Consider the following 25865-nt stretch of genomic DNA (forward strand, 5'->3'; position numbering starts at 1 on the left):
AATGGTGAATTGCACTTAATATTTTCTAAAATCGGACATTAAATTTTAATATTTCTTCAAACAATGCTAACATACAAATTATTTATGAGTCTACACAATTAAAATCATCTATGACTCACTAACTGTTCAATTTGATTAGCATTATGCAAAAAAGTTAATTTCTTTTTAGCATAATTCCGTAGTTTAAGAATAAATTAAAAATTTTAATATTTCTATTTATTTCTAACTAACAAATATATATTAATATAATTTATATTTATATTTAGATGTCATATATGGATGTACAATTAAAATTATGTAAAATGTTCTCATTTAATTACTGTCAAGAAGCAATGCAATTTTTTCCGTTTATAATAAATATTTACATCAGAAAATAAATTAACTAATTATTACTTTTTAATATTTTCAAAAATGTTTCCATTTAATCATTATGAAATTATACCATTTAACTTAAACTATGGTATAATATATAATAAATTTAAATAATATTTAAAATGTTTTTATTCAATCAGCATCATGAAATAATTTAGTTAATTGCACATTCTCAGAATAAATAAATTTCAATATTTCAATTTATTTTTTACCAAAAAAATAAAAAAATCTTGTATATCATATATAGTTTGAAATTTATTTAAAACGAAAGACTTTTTTGAATCTAAACAATTAAAATCTTTGAAAATGTTTTCATTTAATCAATATAATGAAACAGTCCAATTTTTCCTGTTTCTACAACATATTTTTCTAAACAAATAAATGTATAAATAAATAAACAAAAAGTCTTAGATACTATTGTGTCTTAGCAATTAAAATCAGCTGATTTGTTTTCATTTAATTATGATCTTGAAATAATCCAATTTTTTGTGGTTACTCTAAATTGAAGTTCATAGTCTAAATTAAATTATTCAATTTTTTTATTTAATGATTAAATTATTAATTTTTTTTATTTAATGATTATCATGAAACAATCAAAATTGTTCCAATTTAATATCCACAATATTGTAGTCTGAAAATAAATTAAAATATTAAATATTCCTATTTATTTTTAACAAATAAATATATAAATAAATAAAGAATTTTACATATTTTTGTGCCTGAACAGTTAAAATCGTATAATTTTTTCTTTAACAAATAAATAAAATAATTCTAATATGAATGAAATTTTTTAGTTTGGACAATTAAAATCACCTAAAATTTCATTTAATTTAAGAAAGAATTAATTGTTTTCTATATATGTTAATGTCAACTAATAATTGCATACATAAATTTTTAATAATTATATTTATTTTTAATAAATAAATAATTTAAAAAATATTCTAATAAAAAAGACATTTTGAAGCTGTTGTTTTTCTCATTACATTTTTAAAATTATAATTTTATGATAATAACGGTGAATAGCATTATAATTTTGTAATATCGAACATAAAATTTTAATATTTCCTAGAAATAAGGTGATATGCAAATTATTTACGTTATACAATTAAAATCATCTATGACTCACTAAATGTTCCTTTTAATTAGCATCACACAACAATTGCAAAATTCCTTTTTGCATAGACTAAAAATAAATAAGAAATTTTAATATTTTTATTTATTTTTTAAAGAAAAAATATTCAAAATCTTAGATATCTTTAATGATTTTTAAAATATCCTAATATGAAAAATATTTTTGAATCTGGTAATTAAAATCATCAATTCAATTAAACATTTTGTTATTCATATTTATTTTTAACCAATAAATAAATAAAAATTCTTAGATATCATTTATAACTTAAAAATATTTTAATATAAATGACATTTTTGTGTTTGAACAATTAATATCAGCTAAAATATTCTCATTTAACTATCATCTTGAAACAATACAATTTTTTTCCGATTAGCAATAATTCTACAGTCAAATCAATAAGATTAAATATTTCAACTTAAAAATATTCTACTTGCATCTGTACAAGTTAAACAATTTGTTACTCACTGAATTGCTCTCATTTAATTAACATTACGAAACAATTCAAATTTCTCCAGTGCATAGCACAAACCAATAATTTAGCAGTCCCACATTTATATCAGTTTTTCTTCTCTTTTGTTCTATTACTTAATCAACTAACACTGTCATTATCTGTTACGAAACTGTAACACAATTAAATACAATTGAAGTCGTATCCATAATAAAAACGGGTAAAGCTTTTGTGGAAGCTCAAGCGAACTGCAGTCCCTGACCTAGTTAACGTGTGCTACCTACCCCGTTGCGTTGCGGCCTCCAATTAAACCCGGTTTCCGTGCGAATCAACAAGAGGCATAATCTTGGAGTTTGACGGGATCACACGTCGTTTTGAAATGAGAGCAAATCGGGTTGGGATGAGGCAACCTCGTGATTCGGGAGGAAAACAAAGCGCTACGTGACTGGGCGCATTGATGCGTCTGGATGTTTTTTCCGTCGATGTTTACTACCATTCGAATAATGTGTGAAGGCAAATCTAGACGATTAATGAGCCGATTTGTTTACTCAGATTTAAATTTCGTGTTATTAATTGGAAGAGAGGTTAAGCAAAGGTGTGGTGAAACTTTTCAATTTGTTTTTAGCACAATCTATTAATTCCCCCGTTTGAAAATAATTCAATTTTTTTAATATATTTATTTTTGAATGAAAATATGGAATATATAGTTTTAAATATTGTCTAATATGCCAAAAAAAGTCTAAGTATAGACAAATCATGACTTGCCAGAAAAAATTTGACTCACCAAGATTGCAAGTCATCAAATAAACTAGTAATTATATACCGGGTGGCTAAATGATAGAGATCGTCGGTCACAACTCAAAAACTGCTAATCTGTGAATTAGTATAGAGAATGAAACGTGACTCATTAACTTAGTAGGAAAATTAAAAACATTTGACATATTTTTATTTTTAATGCTATTCCTACAGTATCTCGTAAAATAACAGGTTAAACATTTAAAATGATGGAAGATAAGTTTTCTTTTTCTATCTTCTACAGTAGTTGTCATTATTATTGCAACCTTCTATAAGGTTATATATTTTACTAATATTTTATAGTGTATTTTACAATCTAATTTTTTTATTATATAAATAATATCATCAATACTTAATTTATATATTTATTATTTATCATATGTGGTCGAATTTCAATACCTCGACCCATTATGTATCACGAAAAATGTTTTACATTAAGATTATAAGATTGTACAACTAAATATGAAATAAATATGAAATAATATGAAATATGAAATATGAAATACGAAATAATATGAAATACAAAATAATATGAAATATGAAATAATATGAAATATGAAATATGAAATACGAAATAATATGAAATATGAAATAATATGAAATATGAAATAATATGAAATGAAATAATATGAAATATGAAATAATATGAAATATGAGATAATATGAAATGAAATAATATGAAATATGAAATAATATGAAATATGAAATAATATGAAATATGAAATAATATGAAATATGAAATAATATGAAATATGAAATAAAATGAAATATGAAATAATATAAAATAATATGAAATATGAAATACGAAATAATATGAAATATGAAATAATATGAAATATGAAATACGAAATAATATGAAATAATATGAAATATGAAATAATATGAAATAAGAAATAATATGAAATATGAAATAATATGAAATATGAAATAAAATGAAATATGAAATAATATGAAATATGAAATACGAAATAATCTGAAATACGAAATAATGTGAAATACGAAGTATTGTGAAATATGAAATAATATGAAATATGGAATAATATGAAATATGAAATAATATGAAATATGCAATAATATGAAATGTGAAATAATATGAAATATGAAATAATATGAAATATGAAATAATATGAAATATGTAATAATATGAAATATGAAACAATATGAAATGTGAAATAATATGAAATATGAAATAATATGAAATATGAAATAATATGAAATATGAAATAATATGAAATATGAAATAATATGAAATATGAAATAATATGAAATATGAAATAATATGAAATAATATGATATATGAAATAATATGATATATGAAATAATATGAAATATGAAATAATATGAAATATGAAATAATATGAAATATGAAATAATATGAAATATGTAATAATATGAAATATGAAACAATATGAAATGTGAAATAATATGAAATATGAAATAATATGAAATATGAAATAATATGAAATATGAAATAATATGAAATAATATGATATATGAAATAATATGATATATGAAATAATATGATATATGAAATAATATGAAATATGAAATAATATGAAATATGAAATAATATGAAATATGAAATAATATGAAATATGAAATAATATGAAATATGAAATAATATGAAATATGAAATAATATGAAATATGAAATAATATGAAATATGAAATAATATGAAATATGAAATAATATGAAATATGAAATAATATGAAATATGAAATAATATGAAATATGAAATAATATGAAATATGAAATAATATGAAATATGAAATAATATGAAATATGAAATAATATGAAATATGAAATAATATGAAATATGAAATAATATGAAATATGAAATAATATGAAATATGAAATAATATGAAATATGAAATAATATGAAATATGAAATAATATGAAATATGAAATAATATGAAATATGAAATATGAAATATGAAATATGAAATATGAAATATGAAATATGAAATATGAAATATGAAATATGAAATATGAAATATGAAATATGAAATATGAAATATGAAATATGAAATATGAAATATGAAATATGAAATATGAAATATGAAATATGAAATATGAAATATGAAATATGAAATATGAAATATGAAATATGAAATATGAAATATGAAATATGAAATATGAAATATGAAATATGAAATATGAAATATGAAATATGAAATATGAAATATGAAATATGAAATATGAAATATGAAATATGAAATATGGAATATGAAATATGAAATATGAAATATGATATAAATATGAAATAACATGAAATATGAAATAACATTTTATGATGAGAGGAACGCTGCTTCTTAGTACGTTAAATCTAATGTGGGCTAGTAACATATATAAGAACAATTAATTTTGCCATATTGACAAAAAACTTTGGTGACATTTTTTCTCCTCTTACAGTAATATGAAATAATCTGACATAATCTGAGATAATATGAAATAAAATGTATAATATAAAATAGTATTAAATAAATCGAAATAATATAATATGAAATAATATGAAACATAGGCCACATTTTTGGATTTGGAATCATTATCATAATTAAACACATTTCTTAAAACCATTATATCTTCAATGTATAGAACAAATTATAACCTAATATTTTTTCTGTATATGCAGAAGCAGAGATGTATCTCCATGACATAATTGAATCACCTCCGTGTTTCACAATGGGTATAACAGACATTTAGACTAGGATGTTTTAATATAAACAGTACTGTCATTTTAAAGTAAATTATTTCTAGATTCATCACACTCGTCCACAATACATAAGTGTGAGGAAATCAAAATTGGGCCTTCACATTCTTACCAAAATGCAGGAATTTTTTGCAGATTTTTAGTCAAATAAACTTCCATAACTTCATAATCTTGTCATTACAGTCCATGGACTAATTTCCTGAATACTAGCTTTAATTTTAGTTGACGATAAGACTGGACTGAGACTATTTTTTGATATTCAAATTATCCAATTTTACATTTTTTTTAAATCGTCCAATATTACCTGGTTTTCTTAATATTTTCAATGTTATTTAACCGTTAAAATTTACTAAGAACAGAACTGTATTTATTTAGATTTAAATAATGTATAAACAATCATTGAGGATGTTAAGCAGAGGTGTGGCGAAATTTTTAAAAATAAAGGAAAAATCCGCAGTATCCAAAACACCAATATAAATTCCAAACGCGTATCTATTAATAAAACTTCGATCGAAAGAAAGTTAATAGTACGGCCATGAACAATAGTAAATAAGTTACATAACAAACATATTAATTATGATAAAAAAACGTAACTTAATAACTTAACAGATTCGTGTCAATGCTTATTTTCGTGTCATTAAGATAAACATGTTTTTCACATTTTCACACGTTTACAACTTCCACCTGCCGATGGAAGAAATTGTGTACCAGTTGCGTCATCCCAGGAGGAGCCGGAAACGAATTGTTTTGTTCAGTCGCCGAAATTGCGCAGAATTTTTGCCAATATTAATGACATTGTTGACGGTGGCGGCGGCGTTGTCGCCTCCACTTCGAGTTCCGCATGTTGGTTCACCGTCACCTGGCACCAATCGAACCAATCGATCACCAACCACCGTTGAACGTACAAGCAAACTTAATGGTTGTGGCGTGTTTGGGGGTTGGGGGGTGGTCGTCGGCGGAGGTTTGGACCCACGACGATGAAAAAATCGGCAACATCGAGGCGTTTTATCGCCGAAATAGTGCGTTCAAGGCCAGGTGATGTTGTTTGTTTGGTAAGAGGCCAAGGTTACGTTTCTCAGTGGCGTGGAAAACGCCATAAAAAAAAAACAGCGCGGCGAGTGAAAGGACGTGGTGCCAAGAACCTGGACATCTGCAGAGTTAAATGCACTCCGGTTTTATCGCCCGTGGAATATTTCATGTTAAAAATGATCGGTTTCCAAACGATGGCGCAGCGTCGGAACGAATTCGTAAAGCCGCACGGACTGCTAATGTTAGCAGCAATCCTGACCGCAGGAAATGTTGTTTTGCGGTTGATAATTCGACAGGACACATCCCGTGTGCGTCTTGCACTTTTGTGAATTAGGTAACAGTTGCTAATCAGTGCGGTAATCAGAAAGCATGAAACGACAACATGATTTTGCCGGTAAACCTACAACAATATTGTTTTTGTGTTACACTCTGAGTGGTCCAGTCCGTTGAACTAATATTTGCAGTACTATCTGAAAATTTACAAGGACAATTGAGATAAAAAATTATTTAGAAATTTTACATTAGTTGTTTGCGTATTTAAAACGTATGAATGTTGTGAAATCTATAAAGTAAGTGGAAGAATGCACTGAAGTAAATGTGCAAATAGATGAGTTTAAGAAACAAGTAAAAAGGTTAAATTAACATAAGAATTTCTCTTAAAATTTGTATTTACATGAGTGTTTTTATTAAATTTTAAATTCGTTTCGTGTTTTTCAGTAATATAGTGAAGAAAGTTCAAGGCTTTGTGTGGAGCATCTTAAGGAATTAGTTTTTCCTTTTTAACACAAAACAGTCTAAAAGACACTTACCCAAAATATTTTATAAACTAAGAATAAAGAAAAATGAAAAAAAGAAATTAAAGTATTTTTTTAATTAATACGTGTATTCTTTCAAATATTCCTGTAAATTGTCAAATTCCCCAGTTTTTATTCTTCAATGAATTTTTTTTGTATTTTTAAGTATTTTTAATTTATTTAAAATCAATACAATATTTTATTATTATTAATAGCTTACTTAAAAATTTACAAAGAAAATTGAATTATAATAGATTATATAACTTAGTATAAGAAAAGTATGAATGAGTAATAAGTTTTTTTGTTTACATATTTACAGAAAGTGAAATATTTTTTGACAAAAATAAAGGTCATAAAAAAGTTAATAGGTGAAAATATAATGTTTTAAATATTTTTTAAACAAAAAATTATCTAAGTTTATTTATAATATAATGAAATGAATATTTTTTTATTTTAAAATACGTATTACTGATTAATTTACTGAAATATTTCTCATAATTTTTTAACAAAAATTTTGTTAAAGAAATTATCCAAATAATTGGGTTTACAGCATTTACACTATGATCTGCAAAACTCCATTTTTGTAGTTTTTCTTTATAAAAAAAATCTGAAGATTGAAAAGAATATTTTTGGAAAATCTAAAAATGTCAAAATTTTTGTTCCTTTGTCGGTATAAAATATCTTATTTCAAAACATTTATATGGAACAAATTTTCCAAAGCAAATAATCTTTTGAAAATATATAAAATTTTCATGATAAATTTATAAATATGAAAATTGTCCAAAAAAATTATTTCAAACAAAATAAATTTTTTATCAAAATAATAAATTATAAATAATTGGTAAAAACTATTCTTTTGATTAACTTTTTTTTTTGAAAAATAAATTATATTTTAATATGTATTATGGTCCTTTATATGTCAATAATCTCATATTTTTTATTTTATTAAATATAATTTTTTACAATAATTATTTTAATTTTTCATATATTATATATATTTTCAATTGTTTATTTATCTATTTATTTAAAGGAGCTCTTTACTCAAAATATTTGACATAATTTTTGTTCAAAATTTTTACAAAATTTAAAAATAAAATAAAATTTATACTTATTATATTTAAAAAATTAAATAAGAAAATTAACAAAAACAAAATAATAATTTATAAAGATTAAAATCTCTAAATCTTACTCTATATATATATATATATATATATCTACATATATAAATAAAATCATATTTTTTATTTTATTAAATATATTTAAAAAAAAAAAAAATAAAAGTTAATTTGCAAAATATATTTTTGATTTATATAATTTAACCTTAATATGATAAATATTTCATTTTTTTATTTAACATTTATTTATATATTTATTTATTTAAACAAGTTCTTTATTCAAAATATTGACATTTTTTGTTTAATATTTTTATTAAAAAAAAAATGAAATAATTTATATTTCATAACAAATTTATTTTTTATGAACATTTTCAATTAATTCATAAATCATAAATTAATTCTGAAAAAAAATAAAAAATGTTTTTATCCAAAAACAAAGTTCAAAATATTTATTGGACAAAAAAAATTTATGTGAAGAAAAACTTCTAAAGCAAATAAATATTCTCTGAAAATTAAAACATATTTCAAGACAAATTTATCATATTTTAAAAATAATTTTTGAATTGTCCAAGAAATTTCTCTCAGGCCTTCTGGAAACTATATATTTTCAATTTTTTTTATAATATTTGACATATATTTCCATGATGAATTTTTAATATTTTAAAAAATATTATTTAATACAAAAAATATCCAAGAAATTTATTTCTGGCCGTCTGAAAACAAAACAATTTTTCATTTTTTTTATATAAAAATAATTAATTAGTTGCGAAAAAACTAAATAAATAAAATAATGTTTAATATACTATTTAACTATATTAAATTATACATAATAATTTAAAAGACAAAGCCCTGAACAAAGTATTTTTAATTTAATTATTGTTCATATTTTTTTATAAAAATCATCCAGGACATTAAGCTGTCTCACATAAGCTATTTTGAGAAACATTTTTTTTCTAAAAATTTTCTGTAAAAATAAAAATAATTCCCAAAAATTGATCAAAATATTTCTTAAAAGATAATAATTATCTAAGTACAAAAATTGCTGATGAGCAAAGTTGTTTAGAAAAATATACAGTTTACTAATTCTTAAAATATTTTCCCAAACATTAAAATAAAAACTTTGACTAAAGCATAAATAAATTTTATTTGAAATTAAATATTTTTACACGTTTGTGGTCAAAAACAATAATTTTTTCGATTAATTTACCGTAATAAAAAATTACTTTATTTTATTTCTTCCTAACAATAAATTTTTATTTTATTATATTTTTACATATTATTTAAATTAATTTAAAATTGTAAACAGTTAATTGAGAAACTGATACTGGTTGATTCTAATCTGGCAAATATTTCTTCAACAATTTGTAACAATTAATTAATTCAACATTTATAATATATATAAATAAGCACGTTAGAAGACTAATTTATTGCAACTAGACACAAGTTTAATGTAGACATGGTATTTAAATAATAATTCCGGTCGATTTGCAAGCGAAATGGAACTAAATAAAGAAAATGTTCCCATTTCGCCCAACTTGTGACATTTAGAAGTGGTTTCTGTTTGTCCACCTTTTCTAATGTACGTGCAAAAAACTAAAGCAAATACAGTTTTTCATCAGTTAATTGGAGATCAATAAACTGTATTTGTGCTAGCCAGACTCCCGAGTTATGATCGTGTTTACATGAGGGAATATAATTGGGCATTACATCAGAACACCGTGTTTTATGCACGGCAGATTATCGGTTGCATATTAGATTTAGAAAAAACTTTAACCAGTCCGTACGTGCTAATTTGTGAACGATTTTTCCTCATTCGCATTCTTCGTCGAATAAAAATTCAAGGTTCCGTGGGTAATTGCTTTGCAAATTCAATTTCCATGTTATTCATGTGACTTGTAAAACATAAACAACTTGATAAAAATAAATATGTTGCATATGCAAATCGAATAGTAATTTCTTCGACTGGAAAATTCGTTCGAATTTACAACGTACACAAATATGCGTGCGTGGGTGGCCAGTTATTTGGGGCTGCTGCAACAATTTCGGACGCTTTGTAACTATATCCGATACTTTTTGTCTCTCGATCGATAAAACCGGGTTTATTTTCGATACTTTCTGGCGAAAAATAAACGCAAAAATGCACGATGCCACGCGGAAAATTTGGCATGTCTGCCGAATTGTTATTTTTTGTGTCTAAAATAAAAAATATTTACAAACACATTCATTTTATTAAAAGAACGATTCTTTTTAATTTAGTGTCAAAATATTTCGTACGTAGTTTGTATATAACTTGTTATTTCAAGCAGGATACCTAGATGAGCCCATTTATCGATACAAATTAAACAAATTGTAGAAAAGTTCAGGAATGGTAAAAAGCAGAGTAAAATACGACGATTTAAATTTAATCAAATCAATCATTTCGAGGACGATTTCCAATTTTAACAGAAGGAATATAACGGAGAGAGTTCCCAAAAGTGGTAAAAAATATAAGACTAACTGAGTATCACTGCATCCCGCATAAATCAAGAAATAAACGAAATAAGTGTGTCAGTGTGAATACCATAAAGCAAAGACTAAAAGAAGCTGGTCTCTATGGTAGAAAATCAGTAAAAGAGCCCTCTATTTCAGACAAAAAAGGGCAGCGAGACCACTTTTTGCAAGAGAACATGAGAACTGGACAGATTGGCAACAGAAAACTCCTCCACCATACTGTGAAGCATAGTGGAGGAGGCGTTATGGTTTGGGAATGTTCTCTGGTTTTGACATGGGCTCGTTGGTTAAAATAGACGGGATAATGGATCGTTTCGTTTACTGTTACATTCTGGAGAATCATATGCTTCCATTTGCCGATAATAATATGAGTTAAAAGTGAACCTTTCAGCACGATAACGATCCGAAACACACGTCTAAATTAATTAAAGAATACTTTGAATGAACTCTTCCAATCCTTGTTGGACTGTTAAATTGTGATACTCCTCACTGAAGGGAATCTAAAGATCTTTAATTTTCTTAATTCTTTATGTATTTAAACAATTATTATCATTATTAAAAGAATTATGTAAACTTGACTCTCCTGTCTCTTTATTCAATAATAATTAAAACACATTTTCTTTAATAAATATATTTTACCTATAATTACATATTGTTTTTCATATCTAACTTCATAGTAAATGTTTAGCTTCTTCATATTTTTTCCTGTATTGTGGTGATCTTTCCAGGTTGAAAGCACTTTTTGTTGCTGTTCAGCTGCATTCTTTCATTTTATCTTACACCGCTTTTAATCCTTATTTAAGTGTTTCTGAAGTTCCTCACTGAAAGTTTCAACTGGAAATCCAGCTAATAATGTTTTGTTCAGCATCAACACTGCCTAAATTTGTATCAATCTGATTGATTTTGTTTCTGCACGTGAGAAGTATTGTCACCTTGAGCCATTGGATTCAATATTTTGGGACACACACGAGGTGCTAAGGAATTCAGCATAGACTATTTGTTGTGTATGACCAACAGAATCATAATTTCAACACAATAAAACCATTCGCAGATCTTACGGTCAAGACTCAGTGGATACACAGCTTAGTAATCTCTCTTCATCCAATTATCTGTTATTAGCTCCTTGGAAGAGCTGGAAGACGGGCCTCCCTTCCGTTGCTTCCAGAAATCCATCAACTATGGTCTCTGGGATAGTTTGGTCTTTGAACTGTGTTTTGGCAATAAAATGTTTTGAATGCGAAAGAGCTAGAAGGTGATTGTTTAAAGTTCCATTCTGAAACTTAAATCAGTCGCTGAGGTTGCTTCTTGTAACTCTATGAAAAGTGTTAACCGTCTGTATTTAGATGTTAGTGACACAGGTCAACGTTTCTTCGATTTGTTAGACTCTGAAGCCTCATGTATGATGATTTATCTGATTTTGAATTTTTGAAGTGGTAGTTCTGGTTGCGTGAGACTTCTTTTTTCATGGATTGAACGAAGTTTCTGGACGTTTTTGATTCTCCTTACTGAAAGGAATCTAAAGATCTTTAATTTTCTTAATTCTTTATGTATTTAAACAATTATTATCATTATTAAAAGAATTTGACTTGACTCTCCTGTCTCTTTCTTCAATAATAATTAAAACACATTTTTTATAATAAATATATTTTACCTATAATTACATATTGTTTTTCATATCTAACTTCATAGTAAATGTTTAGCTTCTTCATATTTTTCCTGTATTATGGTGATCTTTCCAGGTTGGAAGCACTTTTTGTTGCTGTTCAGCCAGCTAATAATGTTTTGTTCTCCATCAACACTGCCTAAATTTGTATCATTCTAACTGATCTTGTTTCTGCACGTGAGAAGTATTGTCACTTTGAGCCACCGGATTCAATATTTTAGGACATACAGAAGGTGCTAAGAAATTCAACACAGACTATTTGTTGTGTATGACCAACAGAATCATAATTTCAACACAATAGAACCATTCGCAGATCTTAAGACTCAGTGGATACACAGCTTAGTAATCATACCTTCTATTCATCCAATTATCTGTTGTTAGCTCCTTGGAAGAGCTGGAAGACAAGTCTCCCTTCCGTTGCTTCCAGTAATTCATCAACTATGGTCTCTGAGGTAGCTTGGTCTTTGAACTGTATTTTAATGGTCACGTAATCAATGTTTATTAAAAATGCATCTTCCGAACTCATCGATTTTGTTTTATATTTCACTTGATCAATGTTTGGACGAAGTGAATTTGTATGTAGATGAGACTCCATAAATTTAATTCGCACTTTTAATAGGGACATGTCGAATTTTGTGGGTTCTTCATTTATGAGTGTGAGAGTATGTGTAGAGGGTATTTAATTCATGTTCCCACACATATAAAACATGACAATGAAGCAAGTCTTTCAGTTACTAGCCGTTTCCTTTCCAACATGTTAAATATAATTTTATGCTTTAATTCGAGTTTCGTCGTAAAGTTTTATGGCTGTTTTATTCAGGTTCCCAATTCCTTCATCTTCTTTTCTTTTTCACAACAAATTATATTTGCCATTTCTTTCATAAACTGAAATTGAAGGCTTCTGCAAAATCTGATAGGTTAGGTCATCTATTTGTAGGTTATTATTTAGAGGATTTACAGATGTCATGAATGAACTGCATGTTAAACTATCGTTTAAAAACTTTTACTTTGACCAAAAGCACCATCATATCCCCAATTGGTTTATAGAATCTGACTGGCTTGTCCTTAAAAGATCATCTTGCGGTTTATTATTGAGGATTCTCTCAGCAGTGTCATCCTAATTACTTTGAAGTAGCACACGAGCTGAACTTTAAGTTCCTTCAATATCCTTTGGAAGGCATCCCTTCTTTGATGACGAAATACTCCTATATGAAAGGAGTATATCGTATCCTTCATTTCGAAGTACTCATATTAATACTCCGTCATATCTGTGTGTATAAGTAAGTGCTTTAAAGAACCGGATCACTTAATTCCTGTAAATAAAATGCCTCCTCATCGTGGCAACTTTAATTAAACCCACCGTCGGGTGATGACACAAACCGGAGAAAATTTTCAACTACAAACAACTAATCTAATTGCGCATAATTTTTTTTTACGATCGAAAAGAGCGATTTGTTTACCCGACATTCAAGGTACGTGGGTTATTGACTCGCCACTGAATTATACATTATGTAACAAATCGACGTTGCATAAATAATGATAAATTGGACAAATGAAACTTATAAATAAGTTTTATCTAGCCGTGCAGTCGAACTCGGTCAAACGAAAAAAAAAAAATGTACGGTGAGTCAGAATCACCGGATTAATTGCTCGCGGTGCTAATTAAAATTTAAGGTTAGATCTTTTGTGATTTCATGTGGGAAATTTGAAATAATTGGATTCTGCCCTTCGGAAGGCGGGTATTTTTTTAAATTAATTTCGTGAGTTCAGAAAATGTAAATAATGTTTAATAAATATGGTTAAAATGGCATTTTTACAATTTTTGTGTGATATTTAATAAAATATAATTATGTATAATTAAAGTTTCCAATTAAACTCTGTAATTTTCGTTTAAATTCACCTTACTTTCACGTTATTACTTTCAAATTTTCTGTGGTGTAAATTTTCTGAATTAAAACGTTTTAATTGAGAAATAAGATATTTTTATCCATAGAATTTGGTTTAAAAATGATATCATTTCTTTTTACTATTAATAATTCAATATTTTGAATTTTGTATTTAAAACCCTATTAAACCAAGATCAGATAAAAAATTAAAATGTTATGATTTGAAAATTTCAGTTTATTTGCTGTATTTTTTCATATTTCATCCAACAAACTTTAATGCTTATTCGATCATGGTCTACCATGGCTGGATATACTTTTAATTGAATAAATTGATTAAAAATTTTGAGTTTGGAAAGTTGGAATTATTTATAATTAAAAAAAATCAAATGCGAGAGTAACGGAAAATAGGCAAAAGTTGTATGAAATTGGAATTTTCTACTGTTCTATGTAATTCAGTTATTTTCATTCCTCTCGAAATTAATTAGGCGCCGTTGGATTTACCCACAAAATATAATTTCTCTGTTGGTCCCAGACGGTGTATAAAGTTAAATTATAAACCGAAAAATACAAATCTAGTTGAAGGGGGAAAAATAAAAATGATTTTCATGTTCAACAAGCCCGAATTACCCTAAAGAAATATAAAAAATATATATTTTTGTTATAGAGTATTTCACAAGTAGAATAAAATGGAAATATATCACTAATAAAAATAATACAATAGCTTGAATTAAAAATTAATTAATAACAAACACAAACATATTTTCAATTTATTGAAATTATTTAAAATTATGTTATCAATCAATTTAATTTAATAAAAGGCAGTAAGCAACATTAACATTTAAATTAAATAGACTTTAAGGGAATAAATATTTTTTCTGAAAAGCTGGAAAAAAATTAAAATTTATAATTATAAATATAAAATCAGTAAGTTGAATATATTTTTTTAATAACATTTTCGGTATTTTCAAAAGAGTAAATTAAATATTATGTATATTAAAAAACGGAAGAAAATCACATTATTTATTAAAATTATAATATAAATATTTTACCGATATTATCGTTGTTCAAATAAATTTTATTTGAAATATTTAATTTCACTCATTTAAATTTATTTTCTAACGCTTTTTATTAAATTTACTTATAAAAACTAATCTTCACAAGAAATATTGTTTTTAACATAAAACAAAATTTTTTTACTAAAATTTTTTACAATAAATCTCACATCTCAAATATAAATTGTAATAAATCATCAATTAAAAATAGACGAAAAAACATTTAATTTAGTTTTTCATAAATATTAAAACAATGTACACAATTTGAAAAGAATAATTTTTTTGTTAATTCATTTTTTAAATTTAATATATTTTACCTATTTTAAATAAATAAATAAATTTCATTTAACAATAATTATTGGTCACATTTTTTATTAATACTTTTTCTAATATTGTCTATTAAATTTTGTTGAAAAATCTTTTTTTACAAGAAATAATTTTTAAATAAAAAAAATATATTCAATTTTTAATTTCGTAATTAATATAAAATAATATTTTATTTTAATATATTGTATTTTAAGTATCTTTAGGTAAGAAAATTAATTGTGCATTACAAATCACTTTATAATTTATTAAAATTATTAATATTATATTTTAACTATATTAGATATCTTCATTCATTTTTCATTAAATTTTTAAATTAATTTATCTACTTACAAAAAACTTTAATGTTTTTAATTAAATTTTATTATAAAAACCAATATTATTTACAATAAATCTCTTTCTCAAAAATAAATTGTAATAAATCATTAATTTCTGTTTGTAATAAATTATGTCAAAAATTAAAAACTGGCTGTAAACATTTAATTTATTTTTTTCTTAAATATTTCTTGTAAAAACTTTTTTACAAGAAATATTTCTAAAAATTATATTCAATTTTATTTTCATAAATATCACATTTTATTATAAAAATTCAGTAAATTGTTTAAATATTTCATTTTCTTTATAAAAATAAGCAAAATTGATTATAAATAATATTATAAATGAATCATTTTCTTATTATAATAATTTTCAAATAAATAATTATAAATAAATTTGAAATAGAACACACATTTTATTCTATTTATCTAATTATATACAAATAATTTTTTTATTAAATTATTAAGGAAATTGTTCAAATTTTTAATTCTGTTTATATAAAAAATTAAAAGTCAATTATCAATAATTAACATAACCATAATAATTATTTTTTTACTTTATTTACTTGCGAATTTTTTGCTATTATTTACATTTACAACATTAATAATAATTAATTTAAGAGGAAAAAAATATTTTTTCTTAAAATTCATAAAAATGTTAATTTTATGCAAAGTACAATACCTCTGTAGTACATTTTCTGTAAAGAACCTTTCTTCGAAAATACACATGTTCAAACAGTGATTTGAGCAACGTTTATCTCGGGCACAACGATAATGAAAATTTTCCGAAAAAACATTCTCCAAATAGCATTAGCATTATCATTGTTCACTTGCAATTTTTGCGGCACCAACATCATTCGAAATTCCAAATTAACAAACAAAAATACATTAATTAATGCCGATAAGAAATTAATTTTCATGATGTAAGTTTTTAATCAGTTTCGTGTGCCTTTGGATCGTCGATAAGGACTTATTTGTATACACTCGTAGATAAACGTGTCATTGCGAATTTCAAAAGGGGAAATTATTCATTATTTATATCAATATTTATTGTTTATTTTTATTTACAGGAGGCAGACAGCAACTTCGACGAATTGGGCGATTCGGGTAAGTTTTGTGGATTTATCTATGAAAAAATTCAAAACATAATACTTATTATCTAATTGTAATAAATATTGGATTTTGGACGCCTCACAAACATACGGGGCAATCATGTTACTTATAACGTAATATTTTTAATTTTTTATCACTTGTTTTTAATTTAATGTTTTTGTGATTAATAAAAAAGTCCTCTATTAAAAACACTTCAGTTTTATCGATTGATTTTTGTTTATATTAGAGTGAATTTGTATGTGGTTGATTATTAAAACGTGACTAGACCAGTTAATAATAATATTTTGTTGTTAATTTATGGATGCGATTAGATTACTTGCACTTAAAAGTTAATATAGGAAGTGTTAACTATTTTTATATATTCGTCGGCTGATCCAGACACGTATGTACTGTAACCTAGACATGTACTTAAAACCTAGATATGAAATTATTTCGTAAATATTAAGTTTCGATTGTCTCTTGTACGATTCCTGGTCCAAATACGGGGGTTGTCCGAGAAGTACCCGACTTGACGTATTTTACATTTTACATATAATTATAGCAACTTATTAAAATATATTAAAAACATGATGTGTACTACTTCAATTGGATGAAATCCAAAAATGTGAAAATATACAGGGTATTCCTTTTAAAAATTGGAAAACGGAACCATTTCCGGTGAACCGGAAGTGACTGAAAACTGAAAAATATGTGAAAACTCTCCTCTCTCCATACCATTTACGTATAGCAGATCTCATTTTGATTTACCGAGTGTCCTAGAAGTTATGCTTTGCCTGATGAATCGTTGGCACCTGGTATATTTGGAAAAAAATTGGTTTGTCAAATATTTTATAATATTTCATTTAAAATGTAAGATATTTTGATTTTGACATAGCACAGACTCATCTACATACTACACTTACTATTTTCAACGTTTAACTTAGGAATTATGTTCATTCAATTTTGACATTCTGCGCAACTCGGACTTTCAGAGATAGAACAAACTTAGTGAATACAAATTTCAATGTGTATAAACACATGGAAGTCTATGTTGGAACAGAGGTATGACCATGATTGTATGGTACTTGGATATCTATACTTATCAAATCTCTGTTTGATGATTAGTTTCAATCTTAAAACGTTTAAGTGTAAAGTTTTAAGGTCTACATAGTATTTATTTTAAAATTTGATCATCGTTATTTGATTCGATACTTTCATTCGAAAGATATCAGTTCAACCAATAATTCAAATGATGTTTTACAGTCCATTGGATGACCAAATGATTAGACCAAATCAGAAATTGTTAAAAAACTTCACAAAATGGTTTTTGGACCACTAAAAAATATATGATCTGACACATAGAAATTGACAACAAATTTGTACTTGAAAAAGCTGTGCACGAGATGGATGCTTCGTTTGTTCATAATTGAACAAATATAATGTCGTGAAAATCTAATTTGTGGGTAGACTTCTAACATTGGATAAATTAAAATTGGAATTGCTCCCACAAGCATCCTATTCACCAGATTTAGTTCCACCTCCTTCTATTTCTATTCCTAAACTTGTAAAGGTTTTATCAACCATAGGAAACACTCTTTGCAGTTGATGGTTATTTTAAAAAGCTCGACGTTTCTCACTACAACACTCGATACCCCAAAGCTATTGAATATCGTTTAGAAAAAGTAAGTTAAAAGAGGACTATATAGAGAAAATAAAGACTTTTTATGTGTCTTCTTTGTTAGATCTTTGGAAGTGCCCTCGTAATTAAAAATACACGCATTTTACTGCCAGGTAGGTCAGTCATCTCGGGAATGACCAGTTGCACAACGTTTTTCCCGTTTTATTTTTAGTGACAACGTTGTGCGCCCCAGAACTGGGACGAACCGATAACCAATCTCAAGGATCGAGGATCTAAAGTTTTTTTTCATTAATTTTACGCTAGAATGCGTAAATTCATTTCATTTGTCCTTAAAAATATATATTTTAACATTTTTTGTACAACAATTTATGTTCAATTTCCAACATTAATTGCATCTAATAATATTCTAATATGTTCATTATATTATATAATGCATAATAATTATATATTAATGCACTTATGTATGTAATTGTTGCTGTGTTGATTAGCACGAACATTCTAGAATAGATTAGATTCAGAATAACAATTGTTTCCGTTTCCATTCAATATTTTAAGGGAGCTGCATTGTGAAACGAGAGAAACTATTGCAAACGTCGTAATTGATGCGTAAATATTGATTAAACCAGGTGAAAGACAAAGATTGGCTGCATCCAGTTTCAATAACAGACATCAGCGTTTAATTGACGTTTCCGGTTTGCAAAATTGTTTCGTTTCGTTTGTTTCATTCACCATCATAAAACAACAGATATGACCATGGATATTTATATTTTTATATATTTATTGTTTTAAAATAAAACTACATAAAAATAAAATAAAGGTATTTTTAATATTTTTATTGAAAAATGTATGAGTTTACAGCAAAAATATAGAATATTATAATTTTTATTTTGTTTAATAAGTTTAAAACCAGAATTAATTATTTAATCTACATGGTAATATTTATTTATAAACAACCAACTTTAGATAAGTTCATTTATTTATCATGAAAGTCCTTTATAATTTATTTTTTGTGAAAGGTTATTTTCATGTTCAACAAATTAATCTTCAAATTGTTTTGTTTACATGAGGATTTGCGTAAAAATGTTCACGTTACAGAATAAAAAATTACGCTGTTCAATCGAAAACATTATTTTTACGTGTGTAGCGATCGTTGATATTCAGGAAAAATTGCCAGCGCATAAACACCTCGACATGTGACTTAAGTTAGGTCGAATTCGCGTGCGATAATTTTAATTTGCGATTGTAATTATTTCAAATGTTTTAATGACTCAGCCACAAAAATATGTTTTCAATATTTTCGATTTTTGTCATGCAAAAAATATCAGCATAATTTTTGTTGAATTATGTATTACATTTCAAGGAAATTGTAATATTTATAAAAATAGAAATCCTAACTTTTAATAAATAAATATTGTTTCTACAGTTACTCATTCCATTATTTGAATTATGATTAAAAATGAATATTAAATATGAATAAAAAAAATTTACACCTTTTATTTTCTTTAAAAATCGTAATTGGTTAGATATAAATATTTTTATCACATTGAACTAGACATTTTTTTTAATTTTTGGTTATTTTGAATTATTTTCAAAAAACAAAATTTTTATAAACAAATATTTTTATCTCGTTGAATTAGATTTTTTTAATTTCTATTATTTTGAATTATTTTTGAAAATCAAAATTGTTACAAATAATAAAACTGGTTAGAAATAAATATTTTTTTAAAATTTTTGTTATATTCAATTATTTTTAAAAATCATAATTGTATATAAATAAAAATTTTTGACACATTGATTTAGACATTTTTATTTTTTGTTATTCTGAATAATTTTTAAAAATCAAAATTTGTTTTAAACAACTATTTTTATCTCGTTGAACTAGACACATTGATCTGGACTCTTTTTTAAAATTTCTTGTTATTTTTATATATAAATTTAAAATCAAATTTTTAATAAATTGATTATAAATAAATATATTTTTTACCACATTAATTTGGACTTTTAAAATTTTGCTATTTTCAATTTATTTTAAAAATCAAAATTTTTATAAAATTGGTTATAAATAAATATTTTTATTACCACATTAATCTGGACTTTTGAATTATTTTTAAAAATAAAAATTTTTATAAAATTCATTATTAGAAATAATATTTTTACCTCATTGATTTACACTTTTTTAAAATTTTTATTTTGGATTATTTTTAAAAACGATAATATAATAATATATATAATAATAATATTTTTTGACACACATTATTTATTTTTTGTTATTCTGAATAATTTTTAGAAAGCTTTTTTTATGTTTTATTACTTTGGATTATTTTAAAAAATCAAAATTATTTATTAATAAATTTTTGACACATTATTAGACATTGTTTATTCTTTGTTTCTTTAAATAATTTTTAAAAAACAAAATTTATTTTAAACAAATATTTTTAGCTAGTTGAACATTTTTAATTTTTGTGTTATTTTGAATTATTTTTAAATACTAAAATTAGTTATAAATAAAAATGTAGACTTTTTCTATTACTACGAATTATTTTTAAACAAAATTTGTTATTAACAAATATTTTTGCTTATTTTTAAAAATTAAAATTGATTTATAATTCCAAAAATAAACATTTTAACTGTTGTAATTTTTGTTCTTGTCTGACGTTCGTATTTTTTAAATAATTTGTAAGATTTATGAGTGTAAACGACCTGAGTCATGTTGGCGCATTCGATGCTCCGATAGACTTGAAAGTTGTTATGCGGGTGGATTGATGAATAATTTAACATTCGATTTGCAGTAAAATCTCATCGTTTCCGTCACTATTCTAATATTCAAAGAGATTATGCATGATGTGTTAAAATCCAACACTCGATTAAATACAGTACTGCATTGGTTTCATTAATATTATTTACGTTAATTCTAATATTCTTTGTTTATTTTTCACCCTTTATAACTAAATTAATTATTATCTAATCTACTATTAACTTTATAAGTAAATTATTAGTTAATTAATAAAAAAAGAATTATATTTTTTTTAATTTAAAAAAAAAAGTTCTAAAATTTACTTACTCATTCCAGAATTCCAATCATATTAATAATAATTGTGCTAATTTTGAAATCTAAATATATTTTTATTTATTTTTACTTATGAAATTAATTTCCATATTTTTTAATATTTAATTTATTTTCTTTTTATTAATTTTTTTATCCTTAAATTAAATATTACAATTTTGACATAATATTTGACAACACTATAATTATATATTATTATTTAGTTTGATTTTTTCATTTTATCAACGAAATTTTTACTAAAATTTGTTTTTTTTTTTCTAATTTATAATTAAAAATCAACATTTTACGTTCTAGAATTTAAGTACTCATTCCAGAATTTTTTATATTTTAATTTAATTAAAAAAAAGTATGGTATGTGATTCAACTCCATCAGTACAATAGTATTGTTCTATATTCATCTCAATAATATAAATAATATAATGAAATTAAATTATTTTCCATATTTTTTAATACTTAATTTATTAAAAAAACTAATAAATTTACTTTTTATTAAAATTTTTTATCCTTAACTTAAATATTACAATTTTAATATAATATTTGACAACACTATTACTTTACTTAGTATATAAATGTTTATTTTTTAAATTAAATTTTTATCAAAGAAATTTTTTCTGTCAACTTTTGTGTTTATATTAATTTATTAACGTTTAATGTCAAGAATAAAATATTTAGACATACATCTAAAGTAGAACTGAATAAAAAATATATTTTATAAAAATACCCGGAAGAACAAAACTCAATAAAATGGATTCAGTTAAATTAAAAATAGATCATTCCACTTGCCAACGAAAACTAACCGTAATTTAGTACAAAGTACTGGAAATAGTCGAACGTTAATTTCATTCGAACAATTATTTGATTGTTATTTTTAGTTAATGACATAGAGATCTGGATGTCATCTCGTTACTACCGGGAACAAACGTGGCACGTCCCACTTTAACCAGGTGTTAATAGAAGTCACCTCATTTGTAAAATAGTAACAAAAACACTATTTTTTAACCACTGAACTAATTTAATTTAATTAAACTTATCAATAACTGGAAATCAACAGTGCTCATTTAATAGTTTATGGCTCTGTTGGTGCCTACGTGCAGGTCGACACAAACCCATCTATCTAGAACGTTCCGCAGACAGAGGTAGAGAGCGGACCCTTGTGGCACCTACTGGAAAGGTACGCGTCCCTCTCGTGGTGAAATCGAATTTCTAGCGGCATTCCAGAACGGCAAAAATCGAATTGTAAGACCTGACGATTTAAATTTAGATGTAAACATCCAGTTTCCGTTCGCAATTATAAACCATTATGCGAAAAACCGGCTTCAACTGCGACTGCAGAATATAAATAAATATCAATGAATAAAGAACGGTTTTAATTAACTCGATTGACTTGAAGTATTTATTTATAATGATGTAATTTCCATTAAAACGAACGCTAATGGTTCGCCGATATTCGATAATAATTATACCTACATCGGCATATTTACGGTACAATTAAACGGGGAAGTTTTAATTGCATTTCGCCCGGAATTCCCCGAAGGTCCTTGGAAATTGTTTGTGTCAAAATTTTTGGGAATGACGTCCGGCTTGTTCGTGTGTTTACCCAAAACGAAATTCTGATGGGATCGGCCAAAATGCCGGCGTATTTTTAGATGATGCGAAGAAATTATTTGTTTGAATCGCAATTGTGTTCGAATGTTAAAACACGTTATTCTATGGCAAATGATCACGATTGTATCGTATAATTTTTGCGGTTTTAAATGGGAGGGTCGGACTCATAATAAATTATTCTTATGGTATGAATCATTAAATATTCCTAAACGATTTGCATTCAAGATATTATGTTAATTCGATTTGATTTGTGGATAATTTGTTGTTATCCTAATTTCTTATTATACGTATAGGTGTGCATATATTATTATTTTGATAGTTATTTTGTTTTTTCTCCAATTTCCGTATTTGGATTCGATCGATCTTTAGAAGGAAATAGGTAGTATTTCCTTATTATTCTTTTATTATAAGTAACATTTCATTCCTATTTTAGATAACAAAAGAATAATTATATAAAAGAACATTAAAGTATTAAAATTAATATATGTATAAAGTTAATTCCTTTCAGATTTAATTTTGAATTATTGTGTTACACATCTTAATTTATTTTATTATTTTGATTATATCATCTGACATTTACTCTAGTCAACTAATTTTCACCTAAAATTGTATTTTCAAATATTCTTTTATTATTTTACTTAATTTTTCAATGCTCATTTTCCCTAACTCAGAATAAGTTACTTTTTAGGTGTGCAGGACTAACAAAAGTTTCTTATAATTTAACTATTTTTTAATAAAGACTTATTTTTGTTTAAGTACCTTAAATGTTTAAAATAATTAATGACCATCTTATCTTTTGTTTGGTTGATCCACTTTGAAATAGTTTAAATTAACTAACTATACGTTAATGATATAAACAACTACGATAAATATTTTAATTAATCTCTTTAAACAGTTATTTTATGTTTAAAAATTATAGAAAATACAATAAGATATTGTATTTAATAAACATAATTATTTGAATTTTGAATTATATTTTGTTTTTAAAATTATATCGATTTGTTTCTTTATTTCATGATTATTTTAAAGTTAAGAAAAGTAAGACATATTATTTATATTTGATCATCCTTTTGTAAGAGGATAACATATAAAATAAATTTGTTTCAATGTTGTTTTCTTACATTTTATTATTTAGTTTTTAATTTAATTTTCATTTTATGCAATTTTTATATGTTTAATAGTCAATAATTATTCATGATAGAAAATTAATTTAATATAATATAATATAAAAAATTTTATAATTCATACATTTTTATATAAACATAATCTCATTTTTCGAAAAATTTCTTCTACTTTTAATAATTATTTATCATATTATGATTGTTGTTTTATATTTTTATATGATTTATAGATTTAGATAAAAAAATAATTGTTTCTGATAAGAAATTCTATTATTTAATAAAATTTTTATAGTTTTAAAAACATTTTGCTAATTTATTAACTCAAATCATATTTTGTAATTTATAATTTTTTAATTATTTCTTCTTTATTTAATATTTATTTTCTTACCAATTTTATTTTTTTAGATTTTTATATGTAAATTTAATTATTTTACTTTTCTTAATAATTTAGTTTAGTTTTATATGTATATCATTTTAAAAAATATTTTAATAAATTTTTGAATTATTTCCTCTACATTTAATATTTATATGTCATATTACTGCTATTACACTTATATTGTTTTAGATTTTTAAAAGTTCTCTAAATAAATTGACTATTTTAATTTCTATTTCTTATGTTTAATGTTTAATTTAATTATTATTATTAATTTTTGATTTAATTGTTTAATTGTTAGTAATTGTTTTAAGGTTAAGAAAAATGAATTGTAAATTTATTATTTATATTTTATTAATCCCCTTATAAGAATATATAATTTTATATTGTTTATTGTAGTTTTTATCTTTTTCTCTTATGTAATTGTTTATACGATTAGATAAACATAAATAATTATTTATGATAAACAATTAATTTAATAAAAGTTAAGTATATTTTATAATTATTTTATTATTAATTTATTAAATTGTTTAAATCTTGTTATTTATACATTTTTTAAATTAAACTTTATAGTTTAAACTACTATGTTTTGAATAATTTCTTCTACATTTAATATTTATTTGTCAAATTATTGCTGTTGTTTTACATGTTAGTATGATTTATAGATTTAGATAGAAAACAATAATTGTTTCTGATAAGAAATTCTATTATTTAATAAAGTAATAATAATAATTGCTATTGTTTTAGATTTTTATATGTAAATTTAATGGTTTTACTACTTTTTAATTTAATTCAGATATGTTATATAATTTTTATAGTTAGAATTAAATAAAAAACAATAATTGTT

General features: G+C 24.1%; 1 protein-coding gene and 1 long non-coding RNA gene across 2 annotated transcripts in view; both read left to right on the forward strand.

The window, feature by feature from the left end:
• LOC109596199 (MAP kinase-interacting serine/threonine-protein kinase 1-like) overlaps nt 1–25865 on the forward strand; it is a 67314-nt gene that overhangs the window by 20792 nt on the left and 20657 nt on the right. Inside the window, exon 2 of the mRNA XM_020011696.2 lies at nt 17195–17231. Within this exon, the coding sequence (XP_019867255.2) occupies nt 17195–17231 (37 nt within the window). The remainder of the gene's footprint in view (nt 1–17194; nt 17232–25865) is intronic.
• On the forward strand, nt 6511–7363 carry LOC126265628 (uncharacterized). Its single transcript, XR_007548131.1, has 2 exons — nt 6511–7055; nt 7204–7363. It is a non-coding gene; the product is annotated as an uncharacterized LOC126265628 (long non-coding RNA).

The sequence above is a fragment of the Aethina tumida genome, chromosome 5 (genome assembly GCF_024364675.1).
Source record: "Aethina tumida isolate Nest 87 chromosome 5, icAetTumi1.1, whole genome shotgun sequence".
Classification (NCBI taxonomy): domain Eukaryota; kingdom Metazoa; phylum Arthropoda; class Insecta; order Coleoptera; family Nitidulidae; genus Aethina; species Aethina tumida.